We start from the raw sequence: 22,716 nt of genomic DNA, 5'->3' as shown, positions 1-22,716 counted from the left end.
GTTAATGGAATAAACTATATACATTATGAAGCATTCTCCAAAAGGTAAATTGTAAGGACAGTATCCCAAGACATCCTCAGGTTGATAGCACCTCTATCACCATTTAATGTACTGAGATGAAGTATATTACAGCCTTCTAAAGAAACACCCAATAATCTTGAATAACTCACTATCCACATTTTAAGATTATTTGCAATGAGTATCAAGTTCAGTTCAAGGAACATACGGATAGAATGTTATTACTAGATAAAGAGGATTCTCAAACAGAAGAAATCTGCAGTGGGAGACTAACTTACTACGACTTCACAGGTGCTAAAGAGAGATAGCATCTGAAAGTTCTCTTGGGACTTTGTCATGTAAATTATTTTGGTAAAGATCTAAATTTCAATAGATACTACTTTACCATATTCTTGAACTTATCCCTGGTCAGCGGCTCTCTTTCCGTTACTTAGAATTATAGCATTTTAGAAGTGTTCAATCCATTTTTCACATTACACCTAGAATTATTTTTTCTAAAATATAAATCTGATCATGTCATTTTTCTGTTTAACACTTTCTAACTGCATATAGAATAAAACCCAAATTCCTCAGCATGTCATGCAAGGTCCTCAAAATCAGGACTCTGCCTTTTCACCGATTACTATCACCACCAACAGTATTTCCCCAGCCCACCCACTCTAGCTATCTCTCATCCTACCCTCTAGTCACTCTATTAGCATCCTACTTAAATTATGATGGTCATGCAGTCACACACATCTGTGTCATCCTTATGCTATTTTCTAAGCCTCCAATGCCTTCTTCCCATCCTCCTACAGGGCTGGTACTATGTCTTATCTTTATGGCTCTACTGCACAGTACTGTGTCTGCCATATAATTGTGTTTATTAAACAAGTGTTGAATGAATAAGCTTACCTATCCTAAGGTCTCACAGAAAGTGGTCAAAATTTCCTGACAACCAATTTATCCACTTTAGGTGCTTCTCAGTTCAAAACTACTAAAGCAAAGATGATGAGTCTCACTGATAAATATTATTGAATGTTTCCCAAGTCTACCCTTGTCTTGCCTTTTGTTCTAAATGTGGTATTTTTCATAAACCCACATATATTGGGGTTTAGCCTTACTGACACTATTATTAATCTATATAATATTTTTGGATGATATATCCCTGTTATGTGCTCCTTTTCAAATTCTTAGTTCAATTCATGCTTTAAACATCATGAGGATCACAAAAAATCTCCCTGTGCTTCTGGCAGGGAGCAGGGCAAAGCAGCCATGGAAAATATGCCCAGATAATTTTGGGCATATTAGAAGGCCTGCCCTCAGAGGAAACTATTTCACCAGAGCCTAAGTGACCTGGGGGAAGGAAAATACCTAACTCCAGCCCCTCCAGCCTTCCTGACTCACCTAAGGGTCCCTTTCTCCCCTTCTCCCCAGCAAGAGGAAGCACTTGTGAAGGTCACAGCCTGGGGCACAGGCTCAATGAAAGACTGAGACCTAATTATAGGAATACAGAACACTTCCCCTTCCCTACACATCAATAGGGCTCCTGTATAATAACAGGGGAACTGCATGTCTCAGACCTTATTTAAGGAGACTTTAGGAAAACCCAAAGATAATAGGGGAGGCAAAAAAAGGATATCAGAGGAAATTTTAGTCTCTGACTAATCTTAAATTATACTTGTCTTTTTGTCACTCAAAATCCCTATCAGTGCCTCAGTTTTTAATCTAGGTGCCCCATAAACATCTTAAGCACACAGCTAGAACGTTACTGTCTTTCCCAGTACCAGGCCCACTCACTCATCGCTATCTTGCCCCCACTTCCCACCTCAGTTAAGATGTATGAACACATTCACACACCTAACATTTCACTGGATTCTAAATCCTATTGATTTTACAGAGCAATTCTGAGAGGGAAGTTGAATTTCCTCACTGAAAAGTTGAAGAACTAATGCACAAGCTAGTCAGGTGACTTAATGGAACCAGGAGGTAATACTATATGTAATTAATATAATTCAAATTAGGTGTGTTTGTCATCGTTACAGGGTACCATTGGATCACCTTTAAATAATTAGGCATGAATGCTCTGGGTCAGTACAGGAATGATAAACCAGTAGTAAGATTATTAATTATACACATACATACATATACACATTATATACACACACACCTAAATATTTGTTGAATGAATGACTAAATATATTTTATAAACACAATCTTGGTTATGCAATCTAAGGGGAAAGGATGGTACAATGTTACTGGGCTACTACTTTAATTCACTCAGCCTTTCAAATCCATGATATGTGCATGCACTTACTGGCACATTTTACTAAGCATTTATCATCTCTGATACTTAATGCCTACAATGAAGTGACAAAAAGTTGGACATGCAATCAGCATTACTGATATATGGATACTTAAACTGTTTTCTATTTTTAACATAATTGTCTTTATCATTTAGCAGTTGAGTAGGTAGATACTATGATGCAAAACAGCTGGTGTTGATAATGGCACACAGCTCACTTCAGAAAAAAGAACAATGCAGCAGCTTGCAAGATTTAGCACCAGATCAGCAGTAAAAATCTTTTTCTCTTTTTCTTTTACACTTAATAGTGAATCCAAAACAAAACTGGAAATCTGATTTTTTTGGGCAACAGAACCTTGTGTTCAAGTTCAATAAGCATTTTTCTTATGACTGATATATGCTTGTACTGAAGGATTGAAATGGTTTACATTTTTCAAGGTAATTCAATGTAGTTTCTTAAAATAAAACTCTAGTTATTTCCTCTACGTTACATAACACTGACTAACTAGCCTATAAACACATTGGCATACTATCTCTCTTCTTTTTCTCTAATCTAGTTTATTAGCTTGTTTTTTATTTTATTTGTTTTGACTCAGCACACTCACACTTGGAGGAGACATGTGGTAAGAAGTTATTTTCTATTCTGTTGAAGATCACCATTTAAGATAGGCAGCATGTCAGATTACAGCTGACCCCTGAGCAACATGGGCTTTGAATTGCACAGGTCCACTTATACATGGATATTTTTCAACAGTAAATATCACAGTACTACACAATCCACGGTCGGGTGAATCTGTGAATGCAGAACCGCAGATACTGAAGCAACAGTGGGTATGGAGGAACCTCAAATACAGAGGAACTGGTATACAGAGGGCTGACTGTAAATTAGACCTAGATTTTCAACTGTGGGGAGGAAAGGTGCGCCTACCCCCACATCGTTCAGGGGTCAACTGTACTTTCACTTTTGTACAGAAATATAAGGCTAGGTAGAGGAGGGAGAAGAAATGGGACCCATGAGTATTATTATATTATTAAAATAAAAATCACATATGGAACAATGTATGTTAAATGTCATTTTAGGTATGACATATATACACATTCTGGTCCTTACATTATTATTTGCATTATCCATCAGCAGTATATACGGGGAAATTTTAAACATAACTTCTAACTTTCCAAGATTTTGAGGTTGATTACTTTTAAGATACTTTGAAAGTGTAAAATGTTCTGTTTATTTTTTTGTCTTGCAAACCTAAGGCACATATAAACACTCAACAATAAAACAAATATAAACAAATTCCATCATTGATATCTTGAAACAAAGTATGTTTAATCACTGATTGAAACTATAAGATAATTTCTGTACTACTCAAAAAAATTCAGAAAGCAGAATCCCTGTCAATCATAAAACAAACTGCTTTCCTACGGAGAAGAGCCTTGAAACCTCCGGACCAGGTTTAAGATGTGTTAGTACTCTAATCTACTGTCAGCTTTCAAGGTAAGTAGAAAATTCTGATCAACCCTGACCTTATTTTTCATTATAGTTCCCAACACATGACAGACCTTTAACTTTATAAACTATTTACATACTGCAAAATTAGTGGTATGCTTCAAGAGCAACAACTAGTTCAGTGTTAAAAGACTTTTTCTGGCTTCTGAGATTCAGCTCACAATTTGAATCTTTACGACTCATTCTACTGGCTTTGTGTTTTTCATAAACATTTATTTTCAGCTTGGAAGTCATGTATTCTAACATCTGCTTTCAAATTTTCTCCTTTTCCCAAAAATAATTCGGTATTTCCCCCCCCCCCAACAAGGTGATAATAACCTAATGAGATTTTAAAAATAAATTTTCATGATTTTATTTCACTGACTATACGATCATGTTAATAAAAACACATTAACTACTCTTTCATCTATCCCTGACCTTTTTTAAACTCAGAAGAATTTAATATTCCATCTAAATCTTAACACGTAATTTTTATGGGTGTGGTGGGAAGAGGAGGACCATAGCTAAAATCTCCATATTTAATTTCCATTATGATTGTCCTTTTGTAATTCCAGGAAGATGTGCTTAGAAATATATGTGCATTAACATTACGTAGCTATAAGCAGAAAATGTGAATAATTATGGATTCTCAGCTTCAAGTAAAATGGTATCAAATCTTAGAGGGCTGACAATACAAAACCTTCACTGAATAACTGGGTACTACCATTGCTCTACTTTTTCACCTGGTCAGCTCTCCACAAGCCAGAAAAAAGGAATTATGGATACCTACTGGGGGCACTTATGTTAAGAATCCTTTGCTTTTTGCTCATGATAGAGCTCCTTGAAAGGAATGTTCAGAGACCAGAATGCTCCACAAATATCAATATGGCATTCGATTTTGGGACCTGATGTTCTTTTCAGGGATACTTTTTCATTCTTTCAAAAACACTGAAAAGAAAGAAAATACTTTTACAAATTTATTTTTAAATATCCCTAACGTGGCTTATAAGATCCTCCATGACCTCTTTGTCCACCTCTCCATTCTCTTTTCTAATCACTTTCCCTTTTGCACTAAGTATACCACTCCAATTCCTTCAGTTATTTGGGGGGTTTCAAGCATTTTTTTCCTGCCATCTAGAAGATTCTCCCCTCTCTCCACTTCTCACATTCTAATGTCGATTAATTTCAGATATTACCTTTAACATCACTCTCTTAGAGAAGGTTTTTTACCTCCCTCAGACTTGGTAGTGTCCTGTTATAAATTCCTATTGCTTTCTGTAGCACTTATCACCATTATAACTATTAATTTAATAAAGGAGTCATTAGTAGCCTACTGGCTACAATCAGTTATACTTGGCTCAAGTGTTACAGTTTTTAAAAATGTGGGCCACTGTTTACAATTGGCAGATTACATTATATTATGAAAACCCTATTTAATTTATATTTATCCCTAAATGTAAGCAAGAAACTATTCATTGAACCCCACCCCCATTCAAAAAAAAAAAGGAAAGAAAAAGAATGGAAAACAGAAAACCCAGATCACTTCTCATTGACCTTCTTTCCCACTCTCCTACCACAGGGATTGTCAAAAGTACCTTAAAAATCTATGATTTCATAAACTAAATTGAATTTCCTCCTCACTCTCTCATTCTCATCGATTTCCAAAAAAATGGCTTGTATTTCTTATTATAGATCTACGCAATCTGGTACATAACTGTGTGGCTCAAAAAATGTATGGTTTTGGGCTTCCCTGGTGGGGCAGTGGTTGAGAGTCCGCCTGCCGATGCAGGGGACACGGGTTCGTGCCCCGGTCCGGGAAGATCCCACATGCCGCGGACCGGCTGGGCCCGTGAGCAATGGCCACTGAGCCTGCGCGTTCAGAGCCTATACTCCGCAATGGGAGAGGCCACAACAGTGAGAGGCCCACGTACCGCAAAAAAAAGAAAAAAAGGATGGTTTTCATGAAATATTCCATGCTATGCTAAATAATGATAAAGACTGCATTACAAAATTGTTTTAAGTCAGAAAAGATAAGTACCCTTTCCTAGCTACTTAAGATATTAATACAACATTTTTGAGGAATTAGTGAAGTGCTACATAATAGATACTACTGGTATTTTTCATGTATGTGTTGAAAATGAATTCTATTGTAAAGTATGTAGGTAATATTGAGATAACACCTTAAAATTTTATTTAAAACGTTTTCTTTTAATTAAGCTTCTGTAATAAAACATACATCACACAACTAAGATGTTTCAGCCAACTGTTGATTTCTTCCTGCAAAAAGGATTTACTTTTCCTATGCTCAAGTCCCTTCAATATACTCAGTATTTCCTTCAAAAATAGTTTATATGTACGTATTTTTTTCTTTTAATGGTAAAGTAACTATTTTAATATCTGAGAATAAATTAAGCGTTCTTCCACACAGATTTCCCAATTTCTTTGTATAGGTTCTCTAAGAAAAACTTCTTTCCTACTTTGAAAAATTCCTATCTTTGAAGATGTTCAGAGGTATAAAGATATGCATTCTAAGTATTTATTTCAACCATAATGACATAAATATATTGAATTAATTTTCAACTGTACAAAGGAAATACACCAACAAAACAAAAAAGCATTTAAACATCTCAGCCATTACAAATCCACTCTAAAATTATTACCATTTTGGTTTTATTCAGATTATCATACTCATCTTGAATACTGTTTGGGTGTATCCTCAAAAAAAAAATTTTTTTAAGTCAGCCAGATGGACACTATAGCAGAATCATATCAGAGAACAGGCTGAAGGATGACGGACCTCATCCTATAGCTGGGCTTACAGGGTGGTAACCTTGGAAACTGTAGCCAATATCCAGTGTTGGATGGCGCTATGAAAAACCCAGTATTTCTTCCAAAATACCTTACCACTATTTTGAGATTGTACGAGAAATGCCAAATAGACTGCTCTCATGGTTATTTCCTTTAGTACTGAAATGACACACAAACCAATACATGTCAAGAACTTTCAGCAACATTTTCTAGCACCACTTGTACTTCTTTGTAATGTGACATCACACTATACCATTTACTAAAGGGAACTGAAGTTGGAAGCAGTTTTTGGCAAAAATAATAATGCCTTTCTGCTGTGTTCTCTCTTCATGAACTAAAGGGTTAGTATGAAGTTAAGAAAAGGAGGAAGAAAGGAGAGGGAACTTACAAAGATTGAATGTTACACATTCTTTGCATGTTTAAAATATTATGTGCCACATGTACTTTAAAAAATAGTTATGCATATTTGGTACCAGGTTTTGCGTCAGGTACATTATGCATATTATCTTTCATGCTCACCCTAACACTAAAGCAGATATTTTTATCTCCATTTCACTGAAACTTTCATAATGTATAGGATTCTCTTTCCAGTGAGGTTAACAACTTGTCCAGGTTCACACAGCTACTATATGCCAGAGCTGGGAGGTAAACTCATATCTATTTCACTCTACAGATCACTCTTTTCAGTGGCAGAACCATACTGAAAGTTTCCCAATTCACACAGGTAGTGAGTGGTGCAATTAGGACTCAAACCCGTATGCCTTGACTCCAAAGACTGTGCTATCTACTATACAATGTTGTCTCTGAGCAATGAAAAGAGACGTTCTTCTTAGTCATAATATACATATATATATATATATATATATATATATATATATATATATATACTGAAGGCTTACTTGACTTCTTAGGTAATTCTCCATTGCTTCTGCTAATAAGGAAATCTATATGATTGATATCTACCTCAATAATACATAGAAAAAGCCAAATGGGGTGATTGCTTCATTTATTTTACCAATAGGAAAGCAGTCATGATAGAAAGGAAAAAGTGAGGAAAATCATAATAATGATGATGATGGTAATAACATTAATAATAATAATCACTTACATAGCACTTGCTCTTTGCCAGGCACTGCTCTGAGTTGTTTAGTTGTCCTGATTTATTTAGCACAACAATCCTATTAGGTAGGTACAATTATCATTTTCATATAAGCAGGGTTAAGGAAACAGATACAAAGAGGTTAAGTCATGTCCCTAAGGTCACACAACTGTAAGGGGTAGAGCTAGGACCTAAAACCCAGGTTATCTGGCTCCACATTCCATGCTCTTAACCACTAGGCTGTTGGGCCCCTCTTTGTAGAAAGAAACAACTAGAAAGGGACAACTTAAAAAAAAAATGCGAGGTTATTTTGTTTACAAGGTTACCAACTGGATGGTGATTCCATCATATTACTGTCAACAGATGTTCTGAACAGTGAATTTGCTAATCTGCTTCAGCAAAGAATTTAGTTAAATTTGTTCTGATTGATTACTTATGCTTTTAAACTCAGTTAAGTGGGGATTTCGGTAAAGCACAATATATTTAATAAATTCAAATTAATGTTTAATCCTAACCTATCTTTACCTACAAAGTCTATCTCAAGAATTAAGGTGAAATATGGAGTTAGCCTATCTCTTCTCATTTTGTAGACTTAAAAAATGTTTTTTTCTTTCTTTCAAACATGTTCCAAGCTTATGTCACATAATATTTTGCTTAGAAAAGGCGCATTCAGTGTGTTTGTGTGTATATTAATCTGGATTCACTTTTTAGGACTTCCCATGACCACTTCCCAGTTCCTTCAAGCATCAAGTACAGTTAGTGGGCTCAACATGATGAAAAAAGACATCTATTAGATCTAATTAGGAAAGACATCCCAAATAAGTGCACTGTGATTAAACATAAAAGGAAACAGAGGTGTACTTAAAGGCAAAGTTTACATTTAACCCCTCCACCCTTCTTTTTTCTTAAGTCACATTTTTCTTATAAACTTTTTTCTTCCCCAACTGGAATCATATAGTGACCAAGTAAATGATGAGCCAGAATAATGGCACTGAGGATCAATGCAATTCACATCAATAGAGGCACCCTACTTTCAAAAGTAAGTAGTGTTTACCTTTTCAATGAGTCAGTTCTAACAAACATATACTCTTACTTTCTGATTTCAGAAATAATGACTATTCTAATGTACAAGCAGAATTACCACTAATCTGCCTATACAATATGAAAACAGATTCCTTCACCAGTGTATAACTGGAATATTTATGCACAAAATTGGAAAGGTATTAAATTTACTTTACTTGAAAATGCACAATCATCATTCCTAACATATATTTTTTAGACCTGACCAGAAAAATTCTTTTAATTCTAATCAATCATCCTCTGCTTACTTTGGCAATTTAGAAACAACAGGAAAATATCTGCACGGTACAGACAGTATTTGTAGTTTGCAAAACTAGCTTTTCTGTAACTGTTCAACACCAATAGGAAAAAAAGAGAGCTTGATTTTCATAAAGAATCTCCCAGAAAAAAAAAAAAAAGAACTAAACAACTATTTGTTGATACAAGAAATAATTAACTTTAATTAAAGTTTGATAAGTTAGAAAGCTGATGGTGAATACTTTTAATTTGAGGGGAAAGGGGAAGTAGAAGTTTTAAAATAAATCCAATAATTTTTGCTATTATTTTCCCAAAAAGGATGAAGATTTTCAACAACAGAAAGATGATAAACTACCAGCTACAGATCATCCACTAAAAATAAAAATTGGGGTAGGCAGCAGGTTTCTTTTCTTTTTTTTTTTTTCTTTTTCCTCCAGCGTTATTGAGGTATAATTGACATAAAGAATTGTACATATTTAAAGTGTACAACAGGATGATTTGATATGCATATACTTTGTGGAATTAGTATCACAATCACATTAACTAACACAGCTATCACCTCACATAGTTACTATTTTTGTTTTGTGGTGAGAATGCTTAAGATTTACTATCTTAGCAAATTTCAAGCATACAATACAGTATTATTAACTACTATCACCATGTTGTCTTTTAGATCCTCAGAACTTATTCATCTTATAACTGAAAGCTTGTATCCCTTTGAAGGTTTATTGTAGTGTAAGTCCTCACAGTTAGCTTTTTTTTTTGAATTTTATTTTATTTAGTTTTTATACAGCAGGTTCTTATTAGTTACCTATTTTATACATATTAGTGTATACATGTCAATCCCAATCTCCCAATTCATACCACCACCACCACCACCCCCTGCCACTTTTCCCCCTTGGTGTCCATATGTTTGTTCTCTACATCTGTGTCTCTATTTCTAGGCAGCAGTTTTCTTATTTCTTTGTAGAGTACTTATTAAATATATAGCGTTAAGGTACCTTTCTTTTATTCTTTGATTTTTAGACAAATTTATCTCTTGGATAATTTTAAGTGTGTTTATTTTCAGCAATCACTTGTGGCTGCCTGAAAATATGGAGAACAGCAATAAACACATAGAAGGGCTGGAGCCAATGAAATGCTATTTGAAGAAAGCAGAATTTTTCTACTTGAAAAACATTTTGGTTTCCACAAAAATGTAGTTCAGTTTTTTCTTCCACAGATTGTTATATCCTATGTAACCATATTACTTTCATCTTTTCAGCGAAAGTATCAAAGCTTAAACCATAGTTACATTCAATATTTCTACACTTAAGCATTCAACTCCTAAATTTACAAGCTCCTCACTTATGAATACAATATATAGCTTGACTTACTATCCTGCATTGTATAAATGGAATTTCCCTGGAGTGTGACTTGCTCTCCCAAGAGGACAGGGTTTCTCCTTTCCTCAAACTGTTAAACTGTTAGCAAGCAGCTATGGATAGGAGAGAGCAAAGTTCCACGTGAATTACATCTCTGTATAAACTTACTGATTCTCAAACCCCTTCCCAAGTGGCCTTTATTTACTCTCTATCAGTTGGAGATAAATAGGCCTATCCTAAGCAAGGCAAATGTGTCACCCCACCCGCCCCCACTGCCCTGCCCTCTTTACCTTTTTTTTTTTTTTTTTTTTTTTTTCCTCTTTACCTTTTTGATGGCATCACTGACATGAAAGTAAATGATAGTGAACTATTATGACCCAGTTTTATATCTACAATGCTGGGCCAGAAGAACAGGTACTATACAAGGGAGCCAATTCAGAGACGGATGATGAGGCTCAAGCAGAAGAGATTCTGAAGGCTTGTATGATTATTTTTGCAAATTGTTATAAGAATGTCTCATTATCCTATAATTAAATTTCACTTAGTAATTCCATTTATATATATCTATACCTGGTAAATCAGAGAAGAGAAGAATGCACTCATTAAAGCCATTAGACAAAAGCCGGTCACGCAGCTGCTGAAGAATTGCTACTCCGATACAGAATGGGAAGGAGGAATTCCCAAGCAGTAGGGTATCCCAGAGGTGGAAAATTTTGTGCAGTGGAAATACATCTGTAAAATGACAAATATAAATAAATTAATTGAGATTAAAAATAAAAAATTAAAACAACAACAAGCTACTTTACTAGACATGGTAATTCCCTTATGGTCAAAACTATTACAGAACAAATACTGGCAAACTGTTTTTTATAAAATGCGTATTTGGCTTTGTAGATTTACTGCTTCCTAAGGCATCTTAAAAAACTGATAATCAGATTGATCAAATAGATGACATTTTCTAGCCACCACTATCAATCTTGGTATAGCTGTTACATTCATTCTGTTTCTTCCTAGAATTTTCAGGTCATATTATTCTCACAAGTTTATATACTTAGAAGAATTTTAGTATTGTTATAGATTCAGTATCATTATATTTCTATTATACACTCTAAAAACTGCTTTTTGTAATTCCCATAAAAAAATCTGATTAGCAATTTTTTATTTTTGGAAACTGTCTTTTTTTCATTTATGAATACTCTGAACATCTTTCCAGTCCAGTGCATACAGATCTACTTCAAATATTGTATTCCATTAATCAAACGTACATGTTTAAGCAGAATATCCACTGTATTAATATCTGTAACTGATTAAAGTATTATATATTCACATAAACTGTTTATTTCTAGAGGAATTCTAGGATAGGAAATAACAGAAGTATTAGTTATTAGACAATCTCTAAAAATTGAGTCTGATTTGGTTGTAACAGTTGCCTTCCAAAACTCTATGTAAATACTATAGTTAATATTAATTTATTTTTCAATAGAGGTCAGAGATTTTATGAATGTCATGATATATCAGATAGGTTTTCATCTTATAGAACTACCTTTTTGATATTTAGTAGTCAGAACAATTGAAAAAAATTTCTACACAACTATATTACCTTAGAATTACATAAGGATGCTCATGTAATTAAATCTGCTTAGTATTACTGTAACTATAATATACTGGGAAAGAATGAAGCTGTTCTTTTGCTAATACAATATTGAAAGAAAAGGGAAAATGATACTTACGAGTAAACATGGTGAGAAACCAAGGGATGGCATAGAGCTATGAGTGGAAAAAGATAGGGATGCAGGGGATGGATAAAGAGGAAATAAAAGAGATAATTAGAATGACTTCCAGTAAACTGAATGGTAAAAAAAGCTCTATGTTTTGGTCTACTCCACTGATTAAAAACATTCTTTAACACCATATGCAGAAATAAACTCAAAGTGGATTAAAGACCTAAATGTAAGGTTGGATACTATAAAAATCCTAGAGGAAAACATAGGCAGAACACTCTCTGACATAAATCACAGCAATATTTTTTTGGACCCACCTCCTAGAGTAATGGAAATAAAAAAAAATAAACAAATGGGACATAATTAAACTGAAAAGCTTTTTTTGCACAGCAAAAGAAACCATAAACAAAATGAAAAGATAAACTATGGAATGGGAGAAAATATTTGAAAATGATGCGACTGACAAGCGATTAATTTCCAAAATATATAAACAGCTCACACAGCTCTATATAAAAAAAAAATCAAAAAATGGGCAGAAGTTCTAAATAGACGTTTCTCCAAAGAAGACATACAGATGGCTAAGAGGCACATAAAAAGATGTTCAACATCACTAATTATTAGAGAAACGCAAATCAAAACTACAATGAGGTATCACCTCACACTGGTCAGAATAGCCATCATCAAAAAGTCTACAAATAATAAATGCTGGAGGGGGTGTGGAGAAAAAGGAACCCTCCTACACTGTTGATGGAAATGTAAATTGGTACAGCCACTATGGAGAACAGTATGAAGGTTCCTTAAAAAACTAAAAACAGAGTTACCATATGATCCATCAATCTCACTCCTGGGCATATATCTGAAGAAAACTCTAATTCAAAAAGATACGTGCACCCAAATGTTCATTGCAGCACTATTTACAATAGCCAAGACATGGAAGCAACCTAAGTGTACAATGACAGATGAATGGATGAAGAAGATGTGGTATATACATACAATGGAATATTACTCAGCCATAAAAAAGAAAGAAATAATGCCATATGCAGCAACATGGATGGGTCTAGAGATGATCATTCTAAGTGAAGTAAGGCAGACAGAGAACAACAAATATATGATATTGCTTAGATGTGGAATCTAAAAAATTGATACAAATGAACTTATTTACAAAACAGAAATAGACTCACAGACATAGAAAACAAACTTACAGTTACCAAAGGGGAAAGGAGGGGGGATAAATTATGAGCTTGGGATTAACATATACACACTACTGTATATAAAATAGATAACCAACAAGGACCTACTGTATAGCACAGGGAACTATACTCAATATCTTGTAATAACCTATAATGGAAAAGAATCTAAAAAAGAATATATATATATATATATATATATATATAACTGAATCACTTTGCTATACACTAGAAACTAACACAACATTGTAAATCAATTATACTTCAATAAAAATTTAAAAAAATAAAAGAGAATCTAGATAATTATAATTATTATCACAAATATTCTATTAAATAATGACATCTATTACAAATGCTGCAGATGATCCTTTGGCCAAGGCTTATTCCACAGAGTATTTTCATTTCATCAAAGACTACACTCAAGACAATGCCTAATCCAAACACAATACTAGCATGCTAATTTCAAAGGTCTACTTTTCAAAGGAGAACTTTGTTCTTAGGAATAAAATATTCCTAAGATTTGAAGAGTCCTCATCAGTGTTGAGTTACCCTTACTGAGTATTTTTTGAAACATGATGAGATGATATTTGAAAAATGTCCAAAATGTCTCATTAAAAAATTTTTATGAAGCTTATGCCTATTACCACTTTCTAAATTAACAGGAAGCTTCATAAAAGTAATGAGATCCAGGAATGAAATAATTTGGTTCTTTAGATGAGTGACAAATTTATTTTCCTAAGTTTACTCTCTAGAAATGAAACACACACACACACACACACACCAATTAATTTTGTGAGATTTTGAAAGTGAGAAATCATTCTTAATTTCTAAAAGTAGAGTAAAATCTCCTTTGTTAATAACAAGTATCAAAAACCAATAATAATTTATAGAAAAATCTGAAAAAGCTCTACTTTTATGTTTTATGTCAGTGCATGCTCCTATTAGACAAAGATTTTTGTACTACCTATAGCGTTTAAATAAATAGTTTTTCAGCACCTATCAATTGTGAATTTATAAGTAGAGTTGAATATTTCTTTGCATTATACACAATTGAGTATCTATGCTATTAAATGCCAGTCAAGAACCGTAAGTACAGTTATAGACTACCTTAAAATCTAAGTACTGTATGTGAAATAAACCCATTGCTCCCTACAAGATTATCACTTATATGCACTGACACAGCCATTACAAATGGGGAAACTGAGGAGTACAGAGGTATGTGACTTCACTATAGAGTATTGGTTGTAGAAAACAATAAAATATAATAAACTCTGAATTTTCAGCCTAATTTAAATTTAAACATACAGTCTGTATATGTAAGTTCCATCAGTATTATTTAACTTTTCTTGCTTTTAAGGATATAACATAAATTATATTATGCTCTACCCTTCTGATCAAAGCCAATTGTTTGTCATTAGGAATCTTACCTGAGTTACTTCAGCAACAAAACTAACAATCCCTTTTATTGAAGAGAGCATGTGTATGAGGAAGAACACAAAGTGGGGAGGAACCACCTGAAAGGATCAGGGGGAAAACATGCCAGGCTCACACAAAGGCAGGCATGGTTCACCTTACCACTAGCTACAATTTTTTTTAAAACCCTGAAATAAACAAAGCATAAGGTAGAGTACTCAAAAGGATATTGCCTTAGTAATGGGGCAAAATTATGCTCCCAAATTATGCTGCCCAGGTCTCACTTAACAAACCTTAAAAGCAAGCCTTGAAAAGATCAAACTGTTTCAATGTTACCTAGCTGCATCTCAAAAAAAAGCTCAAGAATATTTACAAGAACATAAAAATATCCAATAACCAGCAAGGTAAAATTCACAATGACTGAAATTCAGTAAAAAAATCAGTAGTGCAAAGTAGCAGAAAAAAAATGATCATAATGAGGAGAAAAATCATTCAATCAAAATGGACAAAGAACTAACATAAATGTTTGTAATAGCAGGCAAGGATGTCAAAATGCTTTTTTTTTTTTTTTGTGGTATGTGGGCCTCTCACTGTTGTGGCCTCTCCCATTGCGGAGCACAGGCTCTGGACGCGCAGGTTCAGCGGCCATGGCTCACGGGCCCAGCCGCTCCGTGGCAAGTGGGATCTTCCCGGACCAAGGCACGAACCCATGTCCCCTGCATCAGCAGGCGGACTCTCAACCACTGCGCCACCAGGAAAGCCCTCAAAATGCTTTTTATATCTGTATACATATGTTCAAAAATCTAACAAATGATTGAACACGTTAAGTAGAGACACAGTAGATATAAAAAAGAACCAAAAAACCTCTCTAGATATGAAAAATACAATGTTTGAGTTAAAAAATACACTGAATAGGATTAAGAGCAGATCAGACACTGCAGAAGAAGAGATAAGTAAGCCTGAAAATACAGCAATAGAAACTACCCAAAATGAAACACGGACAGGGGGAATAAAGAAAAACAAAACATGTCCTATGCATCAGTGAGCAACTTCAACCAGCTGAATATGTTATTGGAGACTGCAAAAGACAGAGAGAAGATGAGAGGGGACAGAAAAAAATATTTGAAGAAATAATAGCTGAACATTTTTCAAAAGTGATGAAAACTATAATCTGATAGAGTAAATAATCTCAAGAACCTGAAGCACGTGAAACATGAAGAAAACTATACCAAGGTACATCATAATCAGATTTCTCAAAAAATCTTACACCACAGCCAGAGAAAAAAGGCACAATATGTACAATATGTAAAAGCATCAGTGAGAGGAATGTTTTCTTGTCAAAAACAGGGCACAAAAAATGACAGTGGAGCGACATTTTTCAAGTAATTAAAAAAAAAAACCTATCAACTTAGAATTGTATGTCCAGCAAAAATATCTTTCAAAGAGAAAGGTAAAATAAAGACTCTCACACAAACAGAAACTGAAAGAATTCATCAGCAGCAATCCTGCACTATAAGAAATGCTGAAGTCAGTCTTTCAGGCAGAAGGAAAATGATACCACATGGAAATCTGGACCTATACAGAAGAATGAAGAGACTCAGGATTATAAAAATGTAGTTAAATATAAAAAACTTTTATTTAAAAAAAATCTTTAAAAATAAGTGACTCTCGGGAGTTCCCTGGCAGTCCAGTGATTAGGACGCTACGCTTTCACTGCCAAGGGCCTGGGTTCAGTCCCTGGCCGGGGAACGAAGATCCCACAAGCTGCGTGGCACAACCAGAAAAAAAGTGACTCTCTAAAGCAAAACTAATAATTTATGTGGAGCTTATAATATATGTAGAAATAAAAGGTAGGACAACAATAATACAAATGCCAGGAGGGTAAAATGGAGGTATATGTTGTAAAGTATTTATACTATATGTGAAGTGGTATAATACTACTTAAAAGCAGATTATAATAAGTTAAAGAATTATAGTATAAACCAGAATTTCTTAACCTCGGAACTATTCACATTTTGCGTTGGACAACTCTTTCAAGGGGGAGGTGTAGTTTGCGTTTTAAGATTTTTGTAGCAACCCAGTCTCTGTACTAGATGCCAGTAGCACTTGTTCAGTTTTGTCAAAAGTGTCTCAGACTTTGCCAAAAAATCCCGTGGGAGGCAAAACTGCCCCTGGTTGAGGACCACTGTGTAAATCTTAAAGAAACCAATAAGAAAACAACAAAGAGTTATAGCTAGGGTCTTAACAAAGGAGATAAAATAGAATCACAAAAAATATATCCAACAAATCCGAAGAAGGCAGATAAAAAGGAAAAAGAGAACAAAGAACTGATAGGACAAATAGAATAAAAATAACAAATTGGTAGGTTTAAAGGCAGCCGTAGCAATAACCACAACAGAAGTCAATGGTTCTTGTGATGGTTAATTTTATGTGTAAACTTTACTGACACAGGTGCCCAGACACTTAGTTAAACATTATTCCGGATGTGTCTTTAAGGGTGTTTCTGGATGAGATCAACATGAAAATCAGTAGATTTCATAAGGCAGACTGCCCTCCCTAATGTGAGTGGGCCTCATGGAATTTGTTGGAGGTCTGAATAGAACAGAAGGTAGAGTTAGGGAGAATTCACTCTATGCCTGATAGGATAAGCAGTGAAGAAAGCATAGCTCTAGCTTCTAAGGATCTTACAGTTCATTAAGAGCAGTAGCTATTCATTAAATATTCTCTCAATCCACTCCAATTAGGTTGTAGCCTTCACCTCACAACCAGAACTGCTCTTCTCTTGGTCATCAAAGGTCTCCATGTTTCTAAATCTAATGGTCAATTCTCATTCTCAGTCTTTACCAATCAGCAGGCTTTGACATAATTTACTATTCTCACCTCCTCTAACCACCTGCCCCCCACCTTAACTTGGCTTCCAAGAAACCACATTCATCTAGTTTTCTGACTGCTCCTTCTCCATCTCTTTTGTTGGTTCCTATTTATCTCCCTGACTTAAATATTGGCATGCCCTATATTCAGTGCTTAGAATTTTTTCTCTTCTATTTTCTCCAAATGATGTGAGGACTTATATCTACAGCTCTATCCCAGACCTCTCTCCTGAAATCCAAACTGGTATGTACAAATGCCTACTTGACATTTCCACTTGTATATCTGATAGATATGCATATCATGTCCCAAACTAAGCTCCTGACACTGCTTCCAAAATCTGTGCCTCCAAGTACAGTCTTTCAAATCTTCGTTAAGAGCGATCCTATTCTTCCAGTTGCTCAGGTAAACAAAACTGTGGAATCATTCTTATCTCCTCTTTCTTCCACATTGTACATTTGTCACCAGCAGTCCTGCCAGCTCTACCTTCAAAATATATCCAGAATATGAAAACTGCTCACCACTTCTACTGCTAATTTCCTGATTCAAGCTACCATCATCTCTTGCCTAGATTATTACAATAGCCCATGACTAGTCTTCTAGATTCCATCTTGCCCCTCCTTGGATTTTTCTTACCACAGCAGGCAGAATGATCTTGTTAAAATGTTTAGATAAGAAGATGTAGCTTTCAGTGGCTTTCCACTACCGACAGTAAAAGCTAAAGTCCTAACTATGATCTATAACAGCGGTCCCCAACCCTCTTGGCACCAGGGACCAGTTTCATGGAAGACAATTTTTCCACGGATGGCGGCGGGAGGGGAGGAATGGTTCAGGCGGTAACAGGAGCCACGATGGGGAGTGGCAGAACGCAGCTTCTGGCTTGCTTGCCCGCCCGCCGCTCACCTCCTGCTGTGCGGCCCTGTTCCGAACAGGCCGGGACCGGGACAGGTCCCTGGCCAGCGGGGTGGGGACTCCTGATCTATAAGACTGTGTAATCTGGCCCTTCAATTACCTCTTTGACCTTCATCTCCTTGTTCACTGTGCTCCAGTCACACTGGTCTCTTGTCTCCTGGCTGCTCCTCTGACATCCCTGGAATGCTTACACCTCAGGGCTGTAGCTCTTGCTGCTCTTGCTGTTGCTTCTGTTTGGATTGCTCTTTCCCTCAATTCATTAAGGCATTTATTCAGAAGTCACCTTTTCTGTGAGGCTTTACCTTACTGAAATATTCAATCCCTCCTTCACCTGAGCACTTAACCTCCATGTCCCTGATTTAGCTGTTTTTTGTTCACTACTTATCACTACCTAACATACCACAAAGTATATTTATCTTTATTGTCTGCCCCCGACTAAAATATAAGTTGAATGAGGGCAGAGATTTGTGTCGTTTTTTTTTTCCATTTATGTAACCAGGGCCTAGGAAAATGTCTGGTACATAATAGGCACTGAAATATTTGTTGAAAGAATGAAATATATATAATAAAGATATTTGAAAGGGACAGATTAAAAGATTAGATAGTCACAAGATTACACAATTTATTTAGAAGTTTTCAATACATATGAAATAAAGAGAAAATCAGTTAATCTTCCTTGGGGTGTGTATGTGTGTGTGTGTATCCATCATATTAAATACTGGCAAGTATGGAAAAAACATTAAACTTGAAATGCTGAACTATATACCTATACTTTGACAACAATTATGAAAACAGTTATTAGAAATAAGCAAAATGAAGCATATTCTAATAAATATGTGAAAAGTAATAATTCAAGTTGAATAAATTTCTTTAATATATAACAACTCCTAGGTTCTCATCAGCCCCAGTCACTGCTTACCAACTAAAGTCAAGTAAATAAATATGTAATATACTCTGTGAGACTGTAATGCCTGTTATTTATTCCTTCTATTATTTCTCCCTATTAAAATTTTAACTGATATTTTCATCTTAAATAATTTCTTAGCATATTGCTATATCTTCATAATACAGTCTGATACAAAAAAGACAGCAAAATAAGATAATTTTGAATACTAGGGTAGTTTAGGTTTTAATTAAAAAAAATAACAAATAATGAAATATTTTCTTACAAATATGAAAAATATATAAAATTAGTCTTATTAAGTTAGAGATATTATTAGCTACTTCCCAATTTAAAGGTGGAAACAAACCCAGTGAAAAGAAATCATACATTCACACATTCTGTTTTCTCCAGATCATGAAATTATGTTCCTGAATTAGCCTAGTGCTAGTCTGCTGAAAGAGTCAGCTGAGTAAATACTGCCCCCTAGCAATAATCAAGAAAGTATAGTGTTATTAACCATTTCATGAAGCCTTTCTATATCGTCTGGTAATGTCAAAGTTAGAAACATCAATAGGAAAAACAAAGGCAGGGGCTCATTAACTTGATTTTCAAGAGCAGAAAATTAAGGCTCAAAAACTTACAAATATATAAAAATGAAAAAGATTAAAAAAGGAAATATTTCTTATAATATAAACTCTAGGTGAATCTTTTGTCAAATGGATTTATTTACAAACATATTATGTGTTCTCTCTCTCTAATATACATAGTAATAATAAAAATTAATACAAAAGGGAGTCCCTTCTAATTGACTTTCTTAATCTATTTTTTTAATGAGCATATTTTCTGTTTACCTCAAGTCAAAAGCATTTTTATATTTAAGTTACCATAAGCCACCTCTGTAAAATGCATGTTGACCATTAGATGGATGCCTTGCAATGATTCTCTGCCTTAGAAAAATGTACATCTAGCCATTCAAGTAAAGGATGCTTGAAAACAGCAGGTTTTCAAAGCAGTAGATTTTCATATGTTTTCTTGAAATTTTGAAACTCTGGTTTTGTCATCTGGTAGCTACATATCTCTTTGAACCTTTAGGATTATTGTGAAGATTAGTTAATGGCTCTAAAACACCTGGCAGAAGATGTGGCATATATCAGATATCAGCATAAGAAGTACAATTATCATTCTTAATAACAGCCCAGAAGCTTCTACAGTCGGAAAGTATTTCAACAACCCAAAATTCTGAGTTAACCTCATGAAGCCATCTAACAAAAGCTACACATGTTTTGGAACCAGGAGATAGGAGTGGAAGGTAAAGAGAAGAGAATCCTGAGCACTGGGAACTGTACATGATGTTTCAGAGGTCGAGGTAGACTCAATTAATGCAAGGCACAGACGAAGAAGGCTAAAGTATTTCTAGTCCTGCTGGCTCTGAGAGTCAATATTCCTCAATCCCATGTCAACTACTCTGAGTTCACAAAATTTCAAAAATTCTTACATAAAATCTTTTCCCTCAACTTTTCAAATTCGACAAGATCCTTTATTTTGTCTATATCTGACTCACTATTGCCTTCTTAACCACATATAAAATAACATGACTTGATATGAAGGAAAATTCTTGAAAATCAAGAATATGGCCCATAAAACATTTGTATTGTTCCATTGTGTTACTCATATTCAAAAGACTGTTAGCTTTTTCAACAATGAACAAAGATGATGGCTTACGTTAAACCAGGATAAATTCGATGGAATGGGAAAGGGTTTCACGTAAATTAAAAAAACTACATAATACAGGCAAAAGCAGTAATAAATAGCTCTCCTTATTTAACAGTACTCCTATCTTCTTAGAATCTTGGGGAAACATTTGCAAGTACAAAACCTGCCTTCATAACCAGCAACAAGGGGACAAAAGTCAGGAGGTGAGAATTACAAATCTATATGATAACAGTGATTTACAGAGCAACTCTTTAGAATATTTTAAATAGAAAACAATTATATTCTGATATTTTTGTGAACCAGTAACCCTGAAATAAAAGATTATCTGTTTCTAATCTTTATCTTAATAAAGCAGCCAATAAATACTGCATTCTTATAGATAAAACAAAGTAGTATGGAACACAGTGCCTGGCACATTAATGACTGTATTGAATCTATAAGACACGCTATGTAACACCTTCTGGGAGACGGAAAAGTACCTTAAAAATCAAGCAATAAAAAAGGTTAAAATTTAAAATGAAGTAGCAATCTCACCAACTCGGACAAACAAGGAAGTCTTTATTGTTGTTAGTATCATATTTCCTCCAGCAAAGTGTTTGTTAACTAATGCAGCAAAATAATATATCCATTATAGCTTGTAATATAATGCTTTTTAAAATGTAAATCATATTAACATAACCAAAGAAACAGTGCAACATGAACAGATTCTAATAAGTAAAACAAGAACACCGATAATGGTTAAGCCCTTAATACTAACTATGTACCTGGAACTGTGTTAAACGGTTTAAATGTATTATCTCATTTAATCATCACAATAATCCTAAGAGGTAAGATTTATTATAATCAACATTAAGAGAACTGTGGATAAGAAAAACTAACAAGTGTTTAGCTAGTAAGTTGAAGCGTCCAGATGAGAACCCTGCCCCATTTGACACCAGTGTCTGAGTGCTTACCCAAATTGTGCTCACAGACTTCTGGGGACCTTCAAGACCCTTCAGGGGCCCCAAACTTCAAAGGTATTTTTATAACAATACTGAAACGTTTTTGCTCTTTTTTACTATGTTAACATTTGCGCTAATGGTGCAAAAAAACCCACTGGTGAATAAAACTACTGGCACCTCATCACAAATCAAGGTAGTGGCACTATTATAGAAGTCATATTCTTGTGAAGGAGTAAAAATTATTAATTTTGTTAAATATCTTTTAAAATGTTCCATGAGACAAAATCGGAAGTATGCATAAAGTACTTGCACTGTGTACCGAAGAAAAAGATTGTCTTGAGAGGGAGCTTCAAGATGGCGGAAGAGTAATACGTGGAGATCACCTTCCTCCCCACAAATACATCTGAAATGTATCTACATGTGGAACAACTCCTACAGAACACCTACTGAACGCTGGCAGAAGACCTCAGACCTCCCAAAAGGCAAGAAACTCCCCACGTACCTGGGTAGGGCAAAAGAAAAAAGAAAAAACAGAGACAAAACAATAGGGACGGGACATGCACCACTGGGAGGGAGCTGTGAAGGAAGAAAGGTTTCCACACACTAGAAGCCCCTTTGCGGGCAGAGACTGCAGGTGGCGGAGGGGGGAGCTTCGGGGGCCACAGAGGAGAGCGCAATAACAGGGGTGCAGAGGGCAAA

General features: G+C 34.9%; 1 protein-coding gene across 2 annotated transcripts in view; it reads right to left on the bottom strand.

Moving 5' to 3' along the window:
* The window catches only part of TBCK (TBC1 domain containing kinase), a 231,941-nt gene that overhangs the window by 92,833 nt on the left and 116,392 nt on the right, over positions 1–22,716 (bottom strand). For both annotated transcript variants that reach the window (XM_082838412.1, XM_082838411.1), the window contains 2 exons: positions 12,110–12,146; positions 10,950–11,111 (listed from right to left, as the gene is read on the bottom strand). In XM_082838412.1, the coding sequence (XP_082694538.1) occupies positions 10,950–11,111; positions 12,110–12,146 (199 nt within the window). The remainder of the gene's footprint in view (positions 1–10,949; positions 11,112–12,109; positions 12,147–22,716) is intronic.

This window comes from Leucopleurus acutus (genome assembly GCF_964270905.1).
Source record: "Leucopleurus acutus genome assembly, chromosome: 4".
Taxonomy (NCBI): Eukaryota; Metazoa; Chordata; class Mammalia; order Artiodactyla; family Delphinidae; genus Leucopleurus; species Leucopleurus acutus.
This window is presented reverse-complemented; position numbering and strand designations above follow the sequence as displayed.